We start from the raw sequence: 14,251 nt of genomic DNA on the forward strand, positions 1-14,251 counted from the left end.
AATATATATATATTTAAAAATTCCATTTAGACTATCAGAAATAGCCATAATTTATAAGAAAAATCCCCTCATCTTGAAGTTCAAGGACAGCTATAATGTCCTTGCCTTTAGAAAGAAAGGTAACATTTTGTTTTTATCTTATATAAAAGGGAAAGTCTAATGGCTTCAGGATGGAATTAATCAGGTTATTCCACTTAGGAAGCATATATATCTAATAGACCATCTATAGTTCTTGCTGTTGTTAGCAGCCCTCAAGTTGGCATTTTACTCTCAGGTGACCCCATGCACAACAGAATGAAATGCTGCCCAGTCCTGCACCATCCCTATCATCAGTTGCTTGATCTAACTATTATGATCCATAGGGTTTTCATTGGCTTTTTTTTTTTTTTTTTTGGCAGTTGATCACCAGACCTTTCTTCCCAGTCTGTCTTAGTCTGCGAGTTAAGCTGAAACCTGCTCAGCATCATCACAGCATGCAAGCCTCTACTGACAGATGGGTATTATTAGCGAGGATTTGAACTCAGGTCTATTGCATGAAAAGGGAGAATTCTACCACTGTCACCACATATGTGCTTGTAGAACCTATGAAATATGATTATTGCTGGAAGAATTAAACAGTCTATGACATAGATGACAAAGAGTGGCAGGCAGTTTAGCATGAGCTAGGGTCTTCATATATAGAATAACAAATTGACAGTCATATAGCAAAATATATGTTGTGAATAGTTTCACCTCCTCACTCCATTCTGTAGCATTTGTATAAAGTCCAACATCGCAGCTTTTGGTAGACATATATATTGGAATCTTGGGAAAGCTGCTGCTGCCAATAGGCATTTGGAGATTTCTTTTTCTGATCTGGAAGAATTTTGTTTGCTATACAGCATGAATCAAACAATGAATACAATATTTTTTGCCTCTTTAGATGAAATGAAAAGACATACCACTATGCTTCTTTTATTTTATGTTTACCATAGAATATTCCTTTTGTTCAAAATAAAAAATCATACTCTGAGGGAAGAAAACATACACTTCCATTTAGCTGAAATACTGAAATTGCTTATAATCTCCAAAGATATGTTGTTTTATTTATTTTCAAACTCAGCATTTTCATTCCATGCTCTTATACCCCAGTATCTTGATTCAATACTAACAGTTGAAATGTATCATTAACAAATAATCGAGAGTTTCAGTACTTTAAAGTTTTTGCCATGGCATCTCCAGATCTTTCATCAAAGAACTATTATTCAGTTACCTAAGAATCAGAACTGGTTATAAAAGACATTCCTATTAATAAAATATAGCTTAAACATTAGGCAACTGGAATTTGTAGAAAACACAGTACCAACTGAAAGGGAATGAGAAAATTGTCTCTGTTTTTAAATAATTTTGGATTCGTAGTTAGACCCACTATTTGTTGTTGTTGCTAAGTGCCATCAAGTTGGTTCTGACTCATAGTGACCCTGTATAGGGTTTCCAAGGAGTGGCTGGTGGGTTTGAACAGCCACCTTGTGGTTCAAATCTACCTAGCAGTCCAGTGCTTACCCTAACAGTGCCATACCAAGACTCCATTTAATGGGAAAATGTCTCACTTAAGCTTTTCAAGAACTCTAAGCAGACTTTTAAAAATAAGTACATTTTTATAGTTAGCAACCATGATACATTTTTCTTTAATAATTAAGAATTTTACAATCTCTTAGCATCAGGAATTTGAATATAAGTTCTCATTGCATAGTACTGTAGATATAAATATAAGATGTATATTAAGATAGATGGATGTAGTCCTCAACTAGGCTTATACTATTTTAGAGGATGTTTTGATTAAATCCCTGATACCAAATTATGTTTTTAATCATATGATGATTATTTTTCAAGGTAATATGTTAAAAATCCACTTAATCACAGTTTTACTGTTCCTTTAACACAGTTGAGGCAAACACGTGAACCACAGGCACTTGCAAGCTGAATTAAAATTGTATTTATTAAATACCATAGGAAAAATAAGTTAAAATAGTACATTCTCTAACAATAAATCGAAAAGCGACCAAAAATCTAAATGTGTCTTACTTTTATACTCTATCACAAGCTGTGGTAGATATGTTCAATGATAAAATCAGATATTGTTAGCACCGAACTATCTCCAAATGATAACACTGACTCACCATACATTATGAAGGAACAAGTGGGATCAGAAGAGAATGATAAAGCTAGAAATGAAACACTCCAGCTGAAGCTCTTATATTACTACCGTCACCTTCTCTATGCATAGTAGTGTTCCAACATAACAAATACCATATCAAAGCAGAAAACAAACATCAAGGAGGAAGAAGAAGATGGAAAAACATTCCGAAATGGGTTGGGAATAGCTGTATAATTTGAAGAATGCCATCAGTGTCACTAAATTAGACAGGTAGAAACTTTTGCTTGGGTGTATGTTTTGTTGTGTATATTCTCAACAACAGCATAATAAATAAAATTTAGGGACAAAACCCCCAGAAACATCATACAAATGCGTTCCTTATAAAATAAGAAATAAACACTCAGAAATGTTGAATTTCTTAATTTAATAAACCAATCCTTAACTTATTTCTCAGGGTGAGCAACACTGCTTCTTAACAAAAGCTTTGGTTTTTATATGCAAGTTTTCCTTTTCAAAAAATGTTGTTGTTGGTAAATGCCATCGACCCATAGTGACCCTGTATAGGGTTTCTGAAGATCAGATGGTGAGCTTGAACTGCTGACCTTGCATTTCAAACGGCTTTGCAGTCTGGCACATTAACCCACAGCGCCATACCAGGACCCCATGTCTTTTTTAAAAGGTCAGGGTGTAAAATGAAAGAAGTTACTTTCCCTTCTCCCTCTGTCCTTTTCCTCCTTGTCCAAATGCCTATGCATATTAAACCATAGAAAACAAGTATTTGCTACTGACCCCAGCAGTTAGAAGTACACATAGTACAAATGCCAAGAATTGTTCAGTTAGATTCACAAGAATGCTAAAGTGGAAATGCTTCACTTACTTGCCATTGTTTCATCAGCTCTCTTACTCCCTTGGAGTCTTCTAGAAGCCTCTCCTTATGAGTGGCATCCTGCAGAACGTTGGCAGTTGTCTCTGCTTCTGTAAGCCAGGCAAGGAACTTCTCCAGGTCCAGGGGGAACTGTAGGAATAATCTCTGTGTTTCTTCCAAAGCAGCCTCTCGCTCACTCACCCTGTAAAGGAACAAACATTCAGACGCAATTCTCATGTATCAGAACAGTGTACCCAATGAACTCCATAAAAAGAGCAAATAAAGATGGAGGCACAAAATTTTAGGATCTCAACCAAGGATGGAACTGTTGTTAAAACTCCTCTTAAGAGTTACAATGACAAGAAAATCACCTAGAACAACTTGCAGTTCATTCACTTTTATGTCTACTTAGGCTTCTATATTGGGCAAGGCATGCAAGGGTATCCATTTAACAATACATTATTATTATAGATTTTATAATACTCACAAGAAGATTATATAGCTGAAAAATTGGATCTTTAAAAGTGTATACATAGACTTTCAAAAATGTCATTGTTTTTAGAGATCTGTTGTTATTAAGTGCCATTGATTTGGTTCAACGCATAGTGAGGTTTATGAGGAGCACCTGGTTTGTTTGAACCACCAGCTTTGTGGTTAATCAGTCCAGTACTTATCCTCTATCAGCACACTAGGTCTCCATTTAGATTTTTAATTTTTTCAAATAAATTTTGAAATCTTATTTAATGTGCTGCCAAAACCTAAAATCCCTACCTCATGCTTATCTTTAATGTCATGCCGAGAGAGAAAACAAGAATTAGAAAGGTAAAGAGAAACATCCAGAAAATGTGAATCTAGGGTAGAACGTTCATTCAACAGTGAAGGGAAAAGAAAGAAGGCAATAGGAGGACAAAGGGAAATGAAAAAGACCAGTAAGTAGAAATAAAACGTATTTCATTGAAACCATTGCATCAAATATCAGTTTGTATGGCACTGGTTTATTATAACTATTGTGTTAGCTTTCATTACCTGATGATCATAGAACTGAAAATATTTTCCAAAAGAAAACTTATAGGTAACATGGAGAAAAGTTTGAGGAAAAAGAAAAGTGGAATGAAAAGATAACAGCAGCCCCTTGGACAGCCTTAAAGACGAGACAACTGCAGACTCAAATATTACTGCCCCTTGCTAGGTAGCCGCTCTCACATCTCAGTTTCTCATATGCTGTGCCAATCGCTGTTATGAGAATTAAAATATGAGGGGGCTTCAAAAAGTTCATGGAAAAACAGAAAGAGAACGGAATTTTTCCATGATTTTTTTCCCAAGTCCCCTCATACAATGCATCTAAAGTTGAGTGTGTCACATATTATAAAACAAACACACAAAACAACAGTTTGTCATCAAGTCAGTTCCAACTCATGGTGATCCCATGTGTGTCAAAGCTGAACTGTGCTTCACAGAGTTTTCCCAGGCCGAATTTTCTAAGGCAGATCGCCAGGTGTTTCATGGGAAGCACCTGTGTCTGGGTCAACTTGAACAGAGCCCTAAGGCGTTGTTTGCACTGCCCAGAGACCCCTAACATAATATTGCTGTTGTTGCTGTTAAGTGCTGTTGACTTGATTTTGACTCATAGTTCCCCTGTATAGGGCTTCTGAGGAGCAGCTGGTGGGTTTGAACCTCCATCAAGTTGGAAGTGGCTTGATGACAACTATTGTTTTGTGTGTTTGTTTTATAATGTGTGAGACAGTCAACTTTAGATGCATTGTATGAAGGGACTTCAAAAAAAGCATGGAGAAATTCCATTATCTTCAACCTTGCTGTTAGCAATCTAGTGCTTATCCTACAGCACCATACCAGTACTCCTTCGCAGACTGTATTGTTGTTAAGTGCCATTGAGTTGGTTCCAACTCATAGTGACCCTGTATAGGGTTTCCAAGGAGTGACTGGTGGATTTGAACCACCAGCCTTGTGGTTAACAGTCCATTTGCTAATCCTACAGCATCACACCAGGACTCCTCATATATTGTGTTGTTACTGTTTAGTGCCATAGAGTTGGTTCTAACTCATAGTGACTCTGCATAGGGTTTCCAAGTCGTGGATGGTGGGTTTGAACCATTGAACTTGGGCTTATTAGTCCAGTGTTGATCATACCGTGCCACACCAGAACTTCTCACATACTACTCCTTTGCTACTCAAAGGAGTCCCGGTATGGCGCTGTGGGTGAACGCATCAGACTGCAAACTCGTTTGAACTATAAGGTTGGTTCAAGCTCACCAGCTGCTCCTTGAAAACCCTATACAGGGTCGCTATGGGTCGGAATCAACTCGATGGCACGTCACAACAACAACATTGCTACTCAAAAATGTCAGCTCTCTCCTCCAGTCCTCTAGGAATGAAACAAAAATCGAGAATATTTATTCCTATTTTCTGATAATGTGTCGAATGTACATATTTTGGGCACACATATATACCCTCAGCAACAAGTCCGTAAAAACAACTCTAGCTTGGGAGGGAATTGCCTTAGGCAGTAACAGGCCCATCTAAAAAGATTCAGGTAAGATTTCCCTGCAGTGAGTAAACTAGTACTCTATTTAAATGCCTTATTTGCTTTCTATTATTACACAAACAGTTTCTGGTATTAAACATAAGCTAAAAATGGATTTTAAAAAATTGAACACTTGACTGTGATACACACGGCTTGATAAGATGTGATTGTCGATAATTATGCAAAGCTGCAATTTATTTCAGCAGCAACTTTATCATGGGATGTGCAAACCAGGCAGTAAACAACTCCTGCCAAGCTAGTGGCAGCAAAGCCCCCAGAAGAGCTGTTTATTCATCATGGGTGAGGTTTTTGCTGAGCACACAGTCTTCCACAGTGTAGTTTCTATGTTCATACTGGATAAAAATCTCCTGTCTGCATTAACTGGTGAAGGGTAGAATAGGTTTATGAGGATGCAGCTATTGGGGAGGGGGAGTAAGCATTGAACTATGCTATTTATCAACTCCTAAATAAACTCTAATGCAGCACAGCTGAAAGATGGTGGAGTCTCTGGTTAGACAATGAAGTTAAACCTCATGTAAAAACCCTGATGTGGCACTGTAGAAGAAGCACTGGAAAGGTAACTACAAAGTCAGTAGTTCAAACCCACCAACTGCTTTCAAAAACATTATACAAGATAGCTATGAGTTAGAACCAACTCAATGGCACACAACAAGTGCAATAACAGCAACAACAACAACAAAAAACAATCTCTGGAAGCAAGGCTGGATTGCTGATCTGTGGCTTAATCCAATTTCCAGAGAGAAATAGAAAAAAACATCATTTTTTGCTGATTCACTTTTTATTATTATGTTGTTTTTGTTTTACTTTTTAATTCAGACCATTTTAACAGCACTGAAAATCTTTTTGTTACAATCTGGCATGCCATCTATAGGTTAGACCATATAAAACTGCTGACATTTGACTGTTTTGTCCCACAAACATGACAATTCCATCCAGTTTTAGTTACTATTTCTTGGTTAGCTGGGTGTTCAAAATCATTCGGTGTTCATCCATCTCCAGGTCAAAATTTGGGACCCAAATAAATTGTCACATTCCAGAAGACAAATGTTAGATTGGACAGTGACTTGTTTTCTAAAAGACACCAATTTCCCGCAGAATAAAAGGGCAATATAAAACTCCCTGTGGCAGAGCAAAGCTTCAAGAATTAGATAGTGTGCATTTTATGATCAGCTTCTACTTCATGATTAGTTGTTGCACTGGATGCATCCTTTATTCCTCTATCTTTCAGCCAGAAACACCACTTACTCTCTGCTTCAAGAGTAAGTCACTCACTAGTAAACAACTTTCCAAGAGATATTTGTAAAATGCAATGCACATAAATCAGATGAAAGGGTTCGACTGAGACAATGCGATTTCCAGCCAAATCCTACCAGGGAGTGTACTGCTCTGTAAATTAGGCCTTTAGGGAAAGCAGTAACCTTTTCAGTAAGGTGATGCACTGATTTTCCTAAAGGATCCCCTTTCTATTTGAAATATGGACAACATCCGCCTGAATATTTTCTAATTTGGAAAACACACAATCCAGTGACTGCAACTACAGAAAATCTCTTCAAATGAGCTCCTTTTACAGACCTCTTTGATCATAGATGAGCTTGTTGGTTCCTGCTTATGTGGGAGTTTTAAGGCTATATCCTTTCTACTGGGAGCCCTGTATGCATATTGAATTCCTAACTTTTAATTGTGCCAAGTCTAGTCTAGAAATGAGTCAAGGGCACTTAATTTTCATCTCTGCATTCAAAAGAGTTCTAAATGTATGTCATAGTTTAAAAGTTTAAAATTTTTCCTTAACCAAAAGGCTTTTAATGGTTTATGTGGTAAATTACAAATAGAGAAATAGTGAGAAGCAGAAAAAAATAAAAATAAAAAAGACTTAGAACAAAGTTAAAGATCTTAGGAGGCTTGAACCTAGGTGATTATGTTTTTGTTTTTGCATTTCTTTGTCTAGTTAATCAAATTGTAGACCCTGGAGAAAATTTAACTGACTTTTAAAAGTAGCAATGATCATATACGAGATATAGAAATGATGCTTGACAAATAGAATCATCTGAATTGGTTAACAACTTTTTTTTATATATCAGGGAGTTTAATAATCAGTTACTTCAGTTTAATAACGAACCAAAATAGTTCATAACTTGATGGGGTAATAATGATGTGTTGATTTTCAAAGGTTTTCATTCTGTTCATTTGTTTTTGTTAAGTGCTGTCAAGTCAGTGCCAACTCACAGCAACCCTGTATAGGGTTTCTGAGGATTACTGGTGAGTTTGAACTGCCAACCTTGCTATTCAAACCGATCTTAGAGTTTATCCTACAATGTCATACCAGGACTCCATCTTATAATAATAGGCAGGAGAACTCAATATCCAAAAGACAGTTAAACACATAAAAGTTTTAGAAACACTTAAGTTCAAAAAGGGGCCTTGTATAATTAAGGTTGGTTTAAACTGCAAGGTCGGTGGTTCAAGCTCACCAGCCACTCTTCAGAAACTCTGTACAGGGTTGCTATGGGTCAGAACTGACTCAATGGCACTTACCACCAACAACATATCATTCTAAGTATGTTAATAAACAGTGATGTGATACATAGATTAAAAGATTCCGCATAATCTGAGAATTTATTAGAAATACAAATTCTCAGACTCCCAACTTAAAAAAAAATAGAGAAAAACACATATTGTCATAGAGTTGATTCCGACTCATAGCAACCTAAGATTATAAATAAATATTTATAAAAGCATGCAGTCTCATCTTTCTCCCATGGAATAGCTGGTGGGTTTGAACCTACATTTGGCAGTTATGAGCCTAGCGCCTAACCCACAGCACCACCAAGGTCTTATCTATATTAAAGTAGAAACTCTGACGGGGGTGGTGGTGGTGTGCCGTGTGCCGTGCGTGGAGTCGGTTCTGACTCATAGCGACCCTGCATAGGGTTATCCAAGGCTGTAAATCTTACGGGTGCAGAAAGCCTCATCGCTCTCCCGCGGAATGGCTAATAGTTTCGAACTGCTGACCTTAAAGTTCGCAGGCCAATTCGTAACCACTACGCTAACAGAGCTCGTTTCCTTGAGGGTTTGTTGTTGTTGTTGTTAAGTACCTTGGAGTCGGTTCCGACTCATAGTGACCATGCACAGGGTTTCCGAGGCTGTAAATCTTTATGGGAGTAGAAAGCCTTATCTTTCTCCCGCGGAACAACTGGTAGTTTCGAACTGCAGACTGTGAGGTTAGCAGCCCAATTCGTAACCACTACGCTACCAGAGCTAGGTTTGTTGTTGTTGTTGTTGTTGTTGTTGTTGTTGTTGTTAAGTGCTGTCGAGTCGATTCCCATAGCGACCCTGTATAGGGATTCCAAAGAGCAGCTGGTGAGCTTGAACCACTGACCTTGCAATTCAAACGACTTTGCAATTCAAACTACCTTGCAATTCAAACGACTTAGCCCACAGTGCCACACTAGAGTCTAGCAAATTGTGTTTTAAGAAGCCATCCAGGTGTTTATGATATATTTAAACGTGTGAAAGTCAGAACTCAATGGGACTGTTTAGTTTTCCACTTTTCTATAGCTTTTTATTAATAAGCCCTGTAGCTTATTAATAAGCTGGGCTGCTAACTGCATAGTCAGTAGTTCGGATCTACCAGCTGCTCCACGGGAGAAAGAGGAGACTTTCTGCTCCAGTAAAGATTTACAGCTTCAAAACCCTATACAGGGTTGCTGTGAGTCGGAACTGGCTCAGCGGTACACCACCATAGCTCTCTATTATTACTGTTAAGTGCCTTCGAGTGGGGTCCAACTGATATTTAGTGGGTAATATTTCAGTTTTCTTCTCTGATAGGCTTCCACCTTACACAGGTTCTGGCTTTCATAAGTTTTCTATACAAGCTAAAGTTTGAGAAACATTGTGACACACTTTGAGACTATTCTTGTGTATGCTGTGCTATAGAGTCCACACAAACTCACTGTCAATGGAGTCAATTCCAACTCATAGCAATCATAGATAACTGCTTCTTAGGGTTTCCAAAACTCTAATCTTTACGGTAGCAGATAGCCTCATCTTTCTTCTGCGGAGCAGCTGATGGGTTAGAACCATACATAGCCTTCCAACGTCTAACCCACAGTGCCACCAGGGCGCCAGCTGGGCTGCTCAGACCCCTTTTAAAACAAAAACACTGCTTCCCTCTGTAGACAGGTAGATAGGTATGGGCAACTTAGACACTGGCTACCTAAACTGAGGGGATGATAAAGGCACAAAAAGGCTGGCTTAAAAGCTTTCAAGAGGGAGTTTAGTTTAAGAGTGTGCGGTGCACAATGAACATTAAAAAAAAAAAAAAAAGTGTGTGGGGGAAGATATAGTCCCCACTGAATAGTTTTCATCTTGTCTAGATGGGTCTGGTGAAAGGAGATGCAGATAAGATTATTATGATTCAATAGTGAGTAACTGTTATCATGACTAATTCTGACTGCCACAATTGTAAAGATAGAAGTTTTGTAACAAAAACAGGGGAGCAGTTAATCAAACAGTCCAGAAACAGAGGATCCTAAGCACCATCAAGGGAGAAGAGCACAAGCAGAATGCGGGACCCTATCCTGAGAAGCAGCGACACCAGAGATGGAGACAGAGACGGGCACATGGAGAGAGAGAGCAGCTGAGAACTCTAGATTCATGGAAAGAGAGGGACTAAAAGCTGGCAGCCAAGAGGCAGGCTTGCAGAATATGCCCTTTGGTGGTGTAAATTATTATATATGCCTGAGTGTTACCAAAAAAAAAAAAAAAAAAAAAATCTAAAATGAATAGAGAGAAATACTGTTAACTGATATTACATGGAGGGGATTATAATCATTGTAATGAACAAAGTATATGATTTGTTGAATGTCAAACTGATGGTCTGCCCTGTAAACTTTCACTCAATTCACAATAAAAACATAAAAAAATCAAAACAAAACTTGAATCACTTCTTATTCCAGCTGCTGGGAATGCTGTCAGCTGGCAGTCCTCAGCTGTCAGCCCTTTATGAGAATTGGCCCCAGACAAAGAGAGTTCTTAATGCAAAGCCACTCCTTCTTCCTGGGCAAGCTGCATGGGATGACTGGTTAATGTGGGGCCTATAAAAGCCTTCCCTCTGCCTTGCCCCAACTCAGGAAAATTCTGATGAGCGTAAAGTTGCTATTAGCTATAATCAAATTAATGACAAACAACAACCCTAGTTTCACACATCAGAGCTCCTCATAGGAAGGGGACTCTGTGGTGGCCATTCCATAGTAACCAAGCTTCTCTTTCTTTCCCTTTTCGCCCATCACAGGTGTTAATTCCTAAAGTGCTTTCCAATAGGTTCCTTGGTCATTAATTACTTTCTCAGGATTTGCTTTCTAGGGATACTGATCAGCTGAATTGTCATGCTCAACGGAGATTGTTTTATTAAATGTGGAGAAATACACAACTACTTGAACACGATGTGGCTTCAAAAGGGAACAGAATGGAGCATTCTCACACTCATCAACCATTAACCCTTGGTTGTCCATTAAGGAGATCTAATACTGGTGTGGTACTATGGGTTAGTGTGCTGGATTGCAAGGTCGGTTTGAACTGCAAGGTAGGCAGTTCAAGCTCACCAAATGTTCCTTGGAAACCCTATACAGGGTTACTATGGGTCGGAACTGGCTCGACAGCACTTAACAACAACAATAATACAGATTTGCATTATCACATTTATAGCCTCTTCTTGGTGAAAAGCAAGAATCGACTGATGCAGCAGAGTGCTGGACCTATAAAGCTAAATATAATCTAGCTAAGAAGGTACTCTCCATATATGATCCACATAAAAGAGAAAAAATGACAGAAAGCAGGCATTCAGCATCTCCATTGTCTTTAAAAAAATTGATTATCTATATATTTTTTTTAATTGATTACTCTGACCTGTCAAAAAACTCAACACACACACACATCATAGTATCTCTGCAAATGTGTCTAAGACAACAGGATTGCCTACTAAATTGAGCATCATCTATTTCTAGTTCAGTTTAATACATTAAAAAGTAAAAGAGAAAGAAAAGGGGAACAAATACGTTCCAAAGGTAAGGCTAAAACATAATATACTGACACTAGGATAAACCCTGACTACACTGTTTACCTAAAGATTGATGATTCAAACCCACCAGTCGCTCCTTGGAAACCCTATACAGGGTCTCTGTGAGTCAGAACCAGACTAGAAAGCACTTAACATCAACAACATTCTACTATTAGATGCATAACTGAAAAATAGTTTATCACTGTATTGCAGAGAAGGATTATAGCTATTATTATCAAGTGCCTTCAAGTCAGTTCCAACTCACAGTGACCTTGTATAGGGTTTCCAAGGAGATTTGAGCCACTGACCTTTTGTTTCTAACTGACCTTGCTGTCCAGTGATTATCACACAGTACCACATCAGGATTATGCTGTTTGTTGTTAAGTGCTGTTGAGTACGTTCCGAATCATAGCAATCCTGTATAGGGTGTCCGTGGAGTAGCTGGGGAGCTTGGACTGCCAACTTTGCAGTTCAAGCCAAACTTGTGGTCCAGTGCTCATCCCACAGCACCACACCAGGATTATAAGCATCATTAATTATGTGTATGCATATGTGAGCTGTTCCGCGGGAGACAGATGAGGCTTTCTGCTCCCATAAAGACTTACAGCCTCGGAAACCCTATGCAAGGTCGCTATGAGTTGGAACCGGACTCCACAGCACATAACAACAACAATATGTGAGCATACACAAACACACACCCGGTGGCTGTGGTGGTTCCTTGCCTTTGAATCACTTCCAACTCCTAGCGACCTTATTTAGTTTCTGAGGTTGTAAATCTTTTGGGGAGCAGAATGCCTCATGTTTCTCCCAAGAAACAACCGGTAGGTTTAAACTGTGGCTCTCATGGTTAGTAGCACAGCTCGTAATCCACTACACAACCAGAGTTAAATGCATCTGTATAATGGGGGTGTGTAAAAAATTACCTGTACTCTGGTTGTAGAATTTATTTTAATTAATTTTCAGAAAAGACAAATATATAATTTTTTGACATGTTGTTGTTGTTAGTTGCCATCGAGTCGGTACCAACCCATAGCGACATTATATACAGCAGAACAAAACACTGCCTGATCCTGGGCCAACCTCACTACTGTTGCCACACTTGAGCCCATTGATGCGGCCGCTTGTCCAATCCATCTTGTTGGGGGTCTTCCTCTTTTTCTCTGACCCTCCACCTACCAAACATGATATCCTTCTACAGTGACAGCTCCCTCCTGACAATATGTCCGAAGTACGAGAGATGAAGTCTGTCCATCCTGGCCTCCAAGGAGCACTCTGGCTGCACTTCTTCCAAAATGGATCTATTGGTTCTTTTGGCAGCCTATGGCACTTTCAATATTCTCCTCCAACACCATAACTGAAATGCCTCAATTCTTCTACGGTCTTCCTTATTCACTGTCCAGCTTTCGAATGCATATGAGGTTATTGGAAATACCATGGCTTGGGTCAGGTGCACCTTAGTCCTCAAGCTGACATCTTTGCTCTTCAACACTTTAAAAAGGTCTTGTGCAACAGATTTGCCTAATGCAATACGTCATTTGATTTCTTGACAGCTGCTTCCTTGAGTGTTGATAGTTGATCCAAGAAGAATGAAGTCCTTGACAACTTCAATCTTTTCTCCATTGATAAGAATGTTGTTTATTGGTCCAGTGGTGAGGATTTTTGTTTTCTGGACTCTGAGATGTAATCCATACCAAAGGCTGTGTTCTTTGATCTTCATTAGTGTTTTAAGTCCTCTTCACTTTCAGCAAGCAAGGTTGTATCATCTGCATATCACAGGTTGTTAATGAGTCATCCTCCAATCCTGATGTCATGTTTTTCTGCATATAAACCAGCTTCCTGGATTATTTGCTCAGCATACAGGTTGCATAAGTATGGTGAAAGAATATAACCTTGTCGCACACCTTTCCCAATTTTAAAACATTCAGTGTTCCCATGTTCTGTTCGGAAAACTGCCTCTTTGTCCATGTACAGATTCCTCACGAGCACAATTAAGTGTTTCGGAATACTCATTCTTCACAATATTGTCCATAGCTTGTCATGATCCACATAACTTAGATTCTTTGCATAGTCAATAAAGCACAGGTAAACATCTTTCTGATATTCTATGCTTTCAGCCAAGATCTATCGTACATCAGCAATGATATCCCTCATTCCATGGCCTCTTCTAAATCCAGCTTGAACCTCTGGAAGTTCTCTGTCAATGTATGATTGTAGCCATTTCTGTATTACCTTTAGCAAAACTTTACTCACATGGGATATAAAAGAGATTGTCCGATGATTTCTGCATTCTGTTGGGTCACCTCTCTTTGGAATTGGATCTCTTCCAATCAGTTGGCCAGATAGTTGTCTTCTAAATGTCTTTGCAGAGATGAATGAGTGCCTCCTGTGCCACTTCACTTTCTTGAAAGATTTTAATTTCCATTCCATCAATTCCTGGTGCCTTGTTCTTTGTCAATTACTTCAATGCACCTTGAACTTCCTCCTTCAGTATCATTGACTCTGGATCATATACTACCTTTTGAAACGGGTGAACATTAACCATTTCCTTTTGGTACAGTGACTCTGTGTATTCCTTCCATCTTCTCTTGATGTTTTCTGCATCATTCAAAAATTTGCCCAGAGAATTTTTCA

At 38.7% G+C, this 14,251-nt stretch overlaps 1 protein-coding gene across 4 annotated transcripts in view; it reads right to left on the reverse strand.

The window, feature by feature from the left end:
* LOC102838260 (dystrophin-like) overlaps window positions 1–14,251 on the reverse strand; it is a 3,237,302-nt gene that overhangs the window by 727,098 nt on the left and 2,495,953 nt on the right. For all 4 annotated transcript variants that reach the window (XM_006870143.1, XM_006870144.1, XM_006870145.1 and 1 more), the window contains one exon: window positions 3,015–3,204. In XM_006870143.1, coding sequence (XP_006870205.1) covers window positions 3,015–3,204 — 190 coding nt within the window. The remainder of the gene's footprint in view (window positions 1–3,014; window positions 3,205–14,251) is intronic.

Source organism: Chrysochloris asiatica, unplaced genomic scaffold, assembly GCF_000296735.1.
Source record: "Chrysochloris asiatica unplaced genomic scaffold, ChrAsi1.0 scaffold00139, whole genome shotgun sequence".
Lineage (NCBI taxonomy): Eukaryota > Metazoa > Chordata > Mammalia > Afrosoricida > Chrysochloridae > Chrysochloris > Chrysochloris asiatica.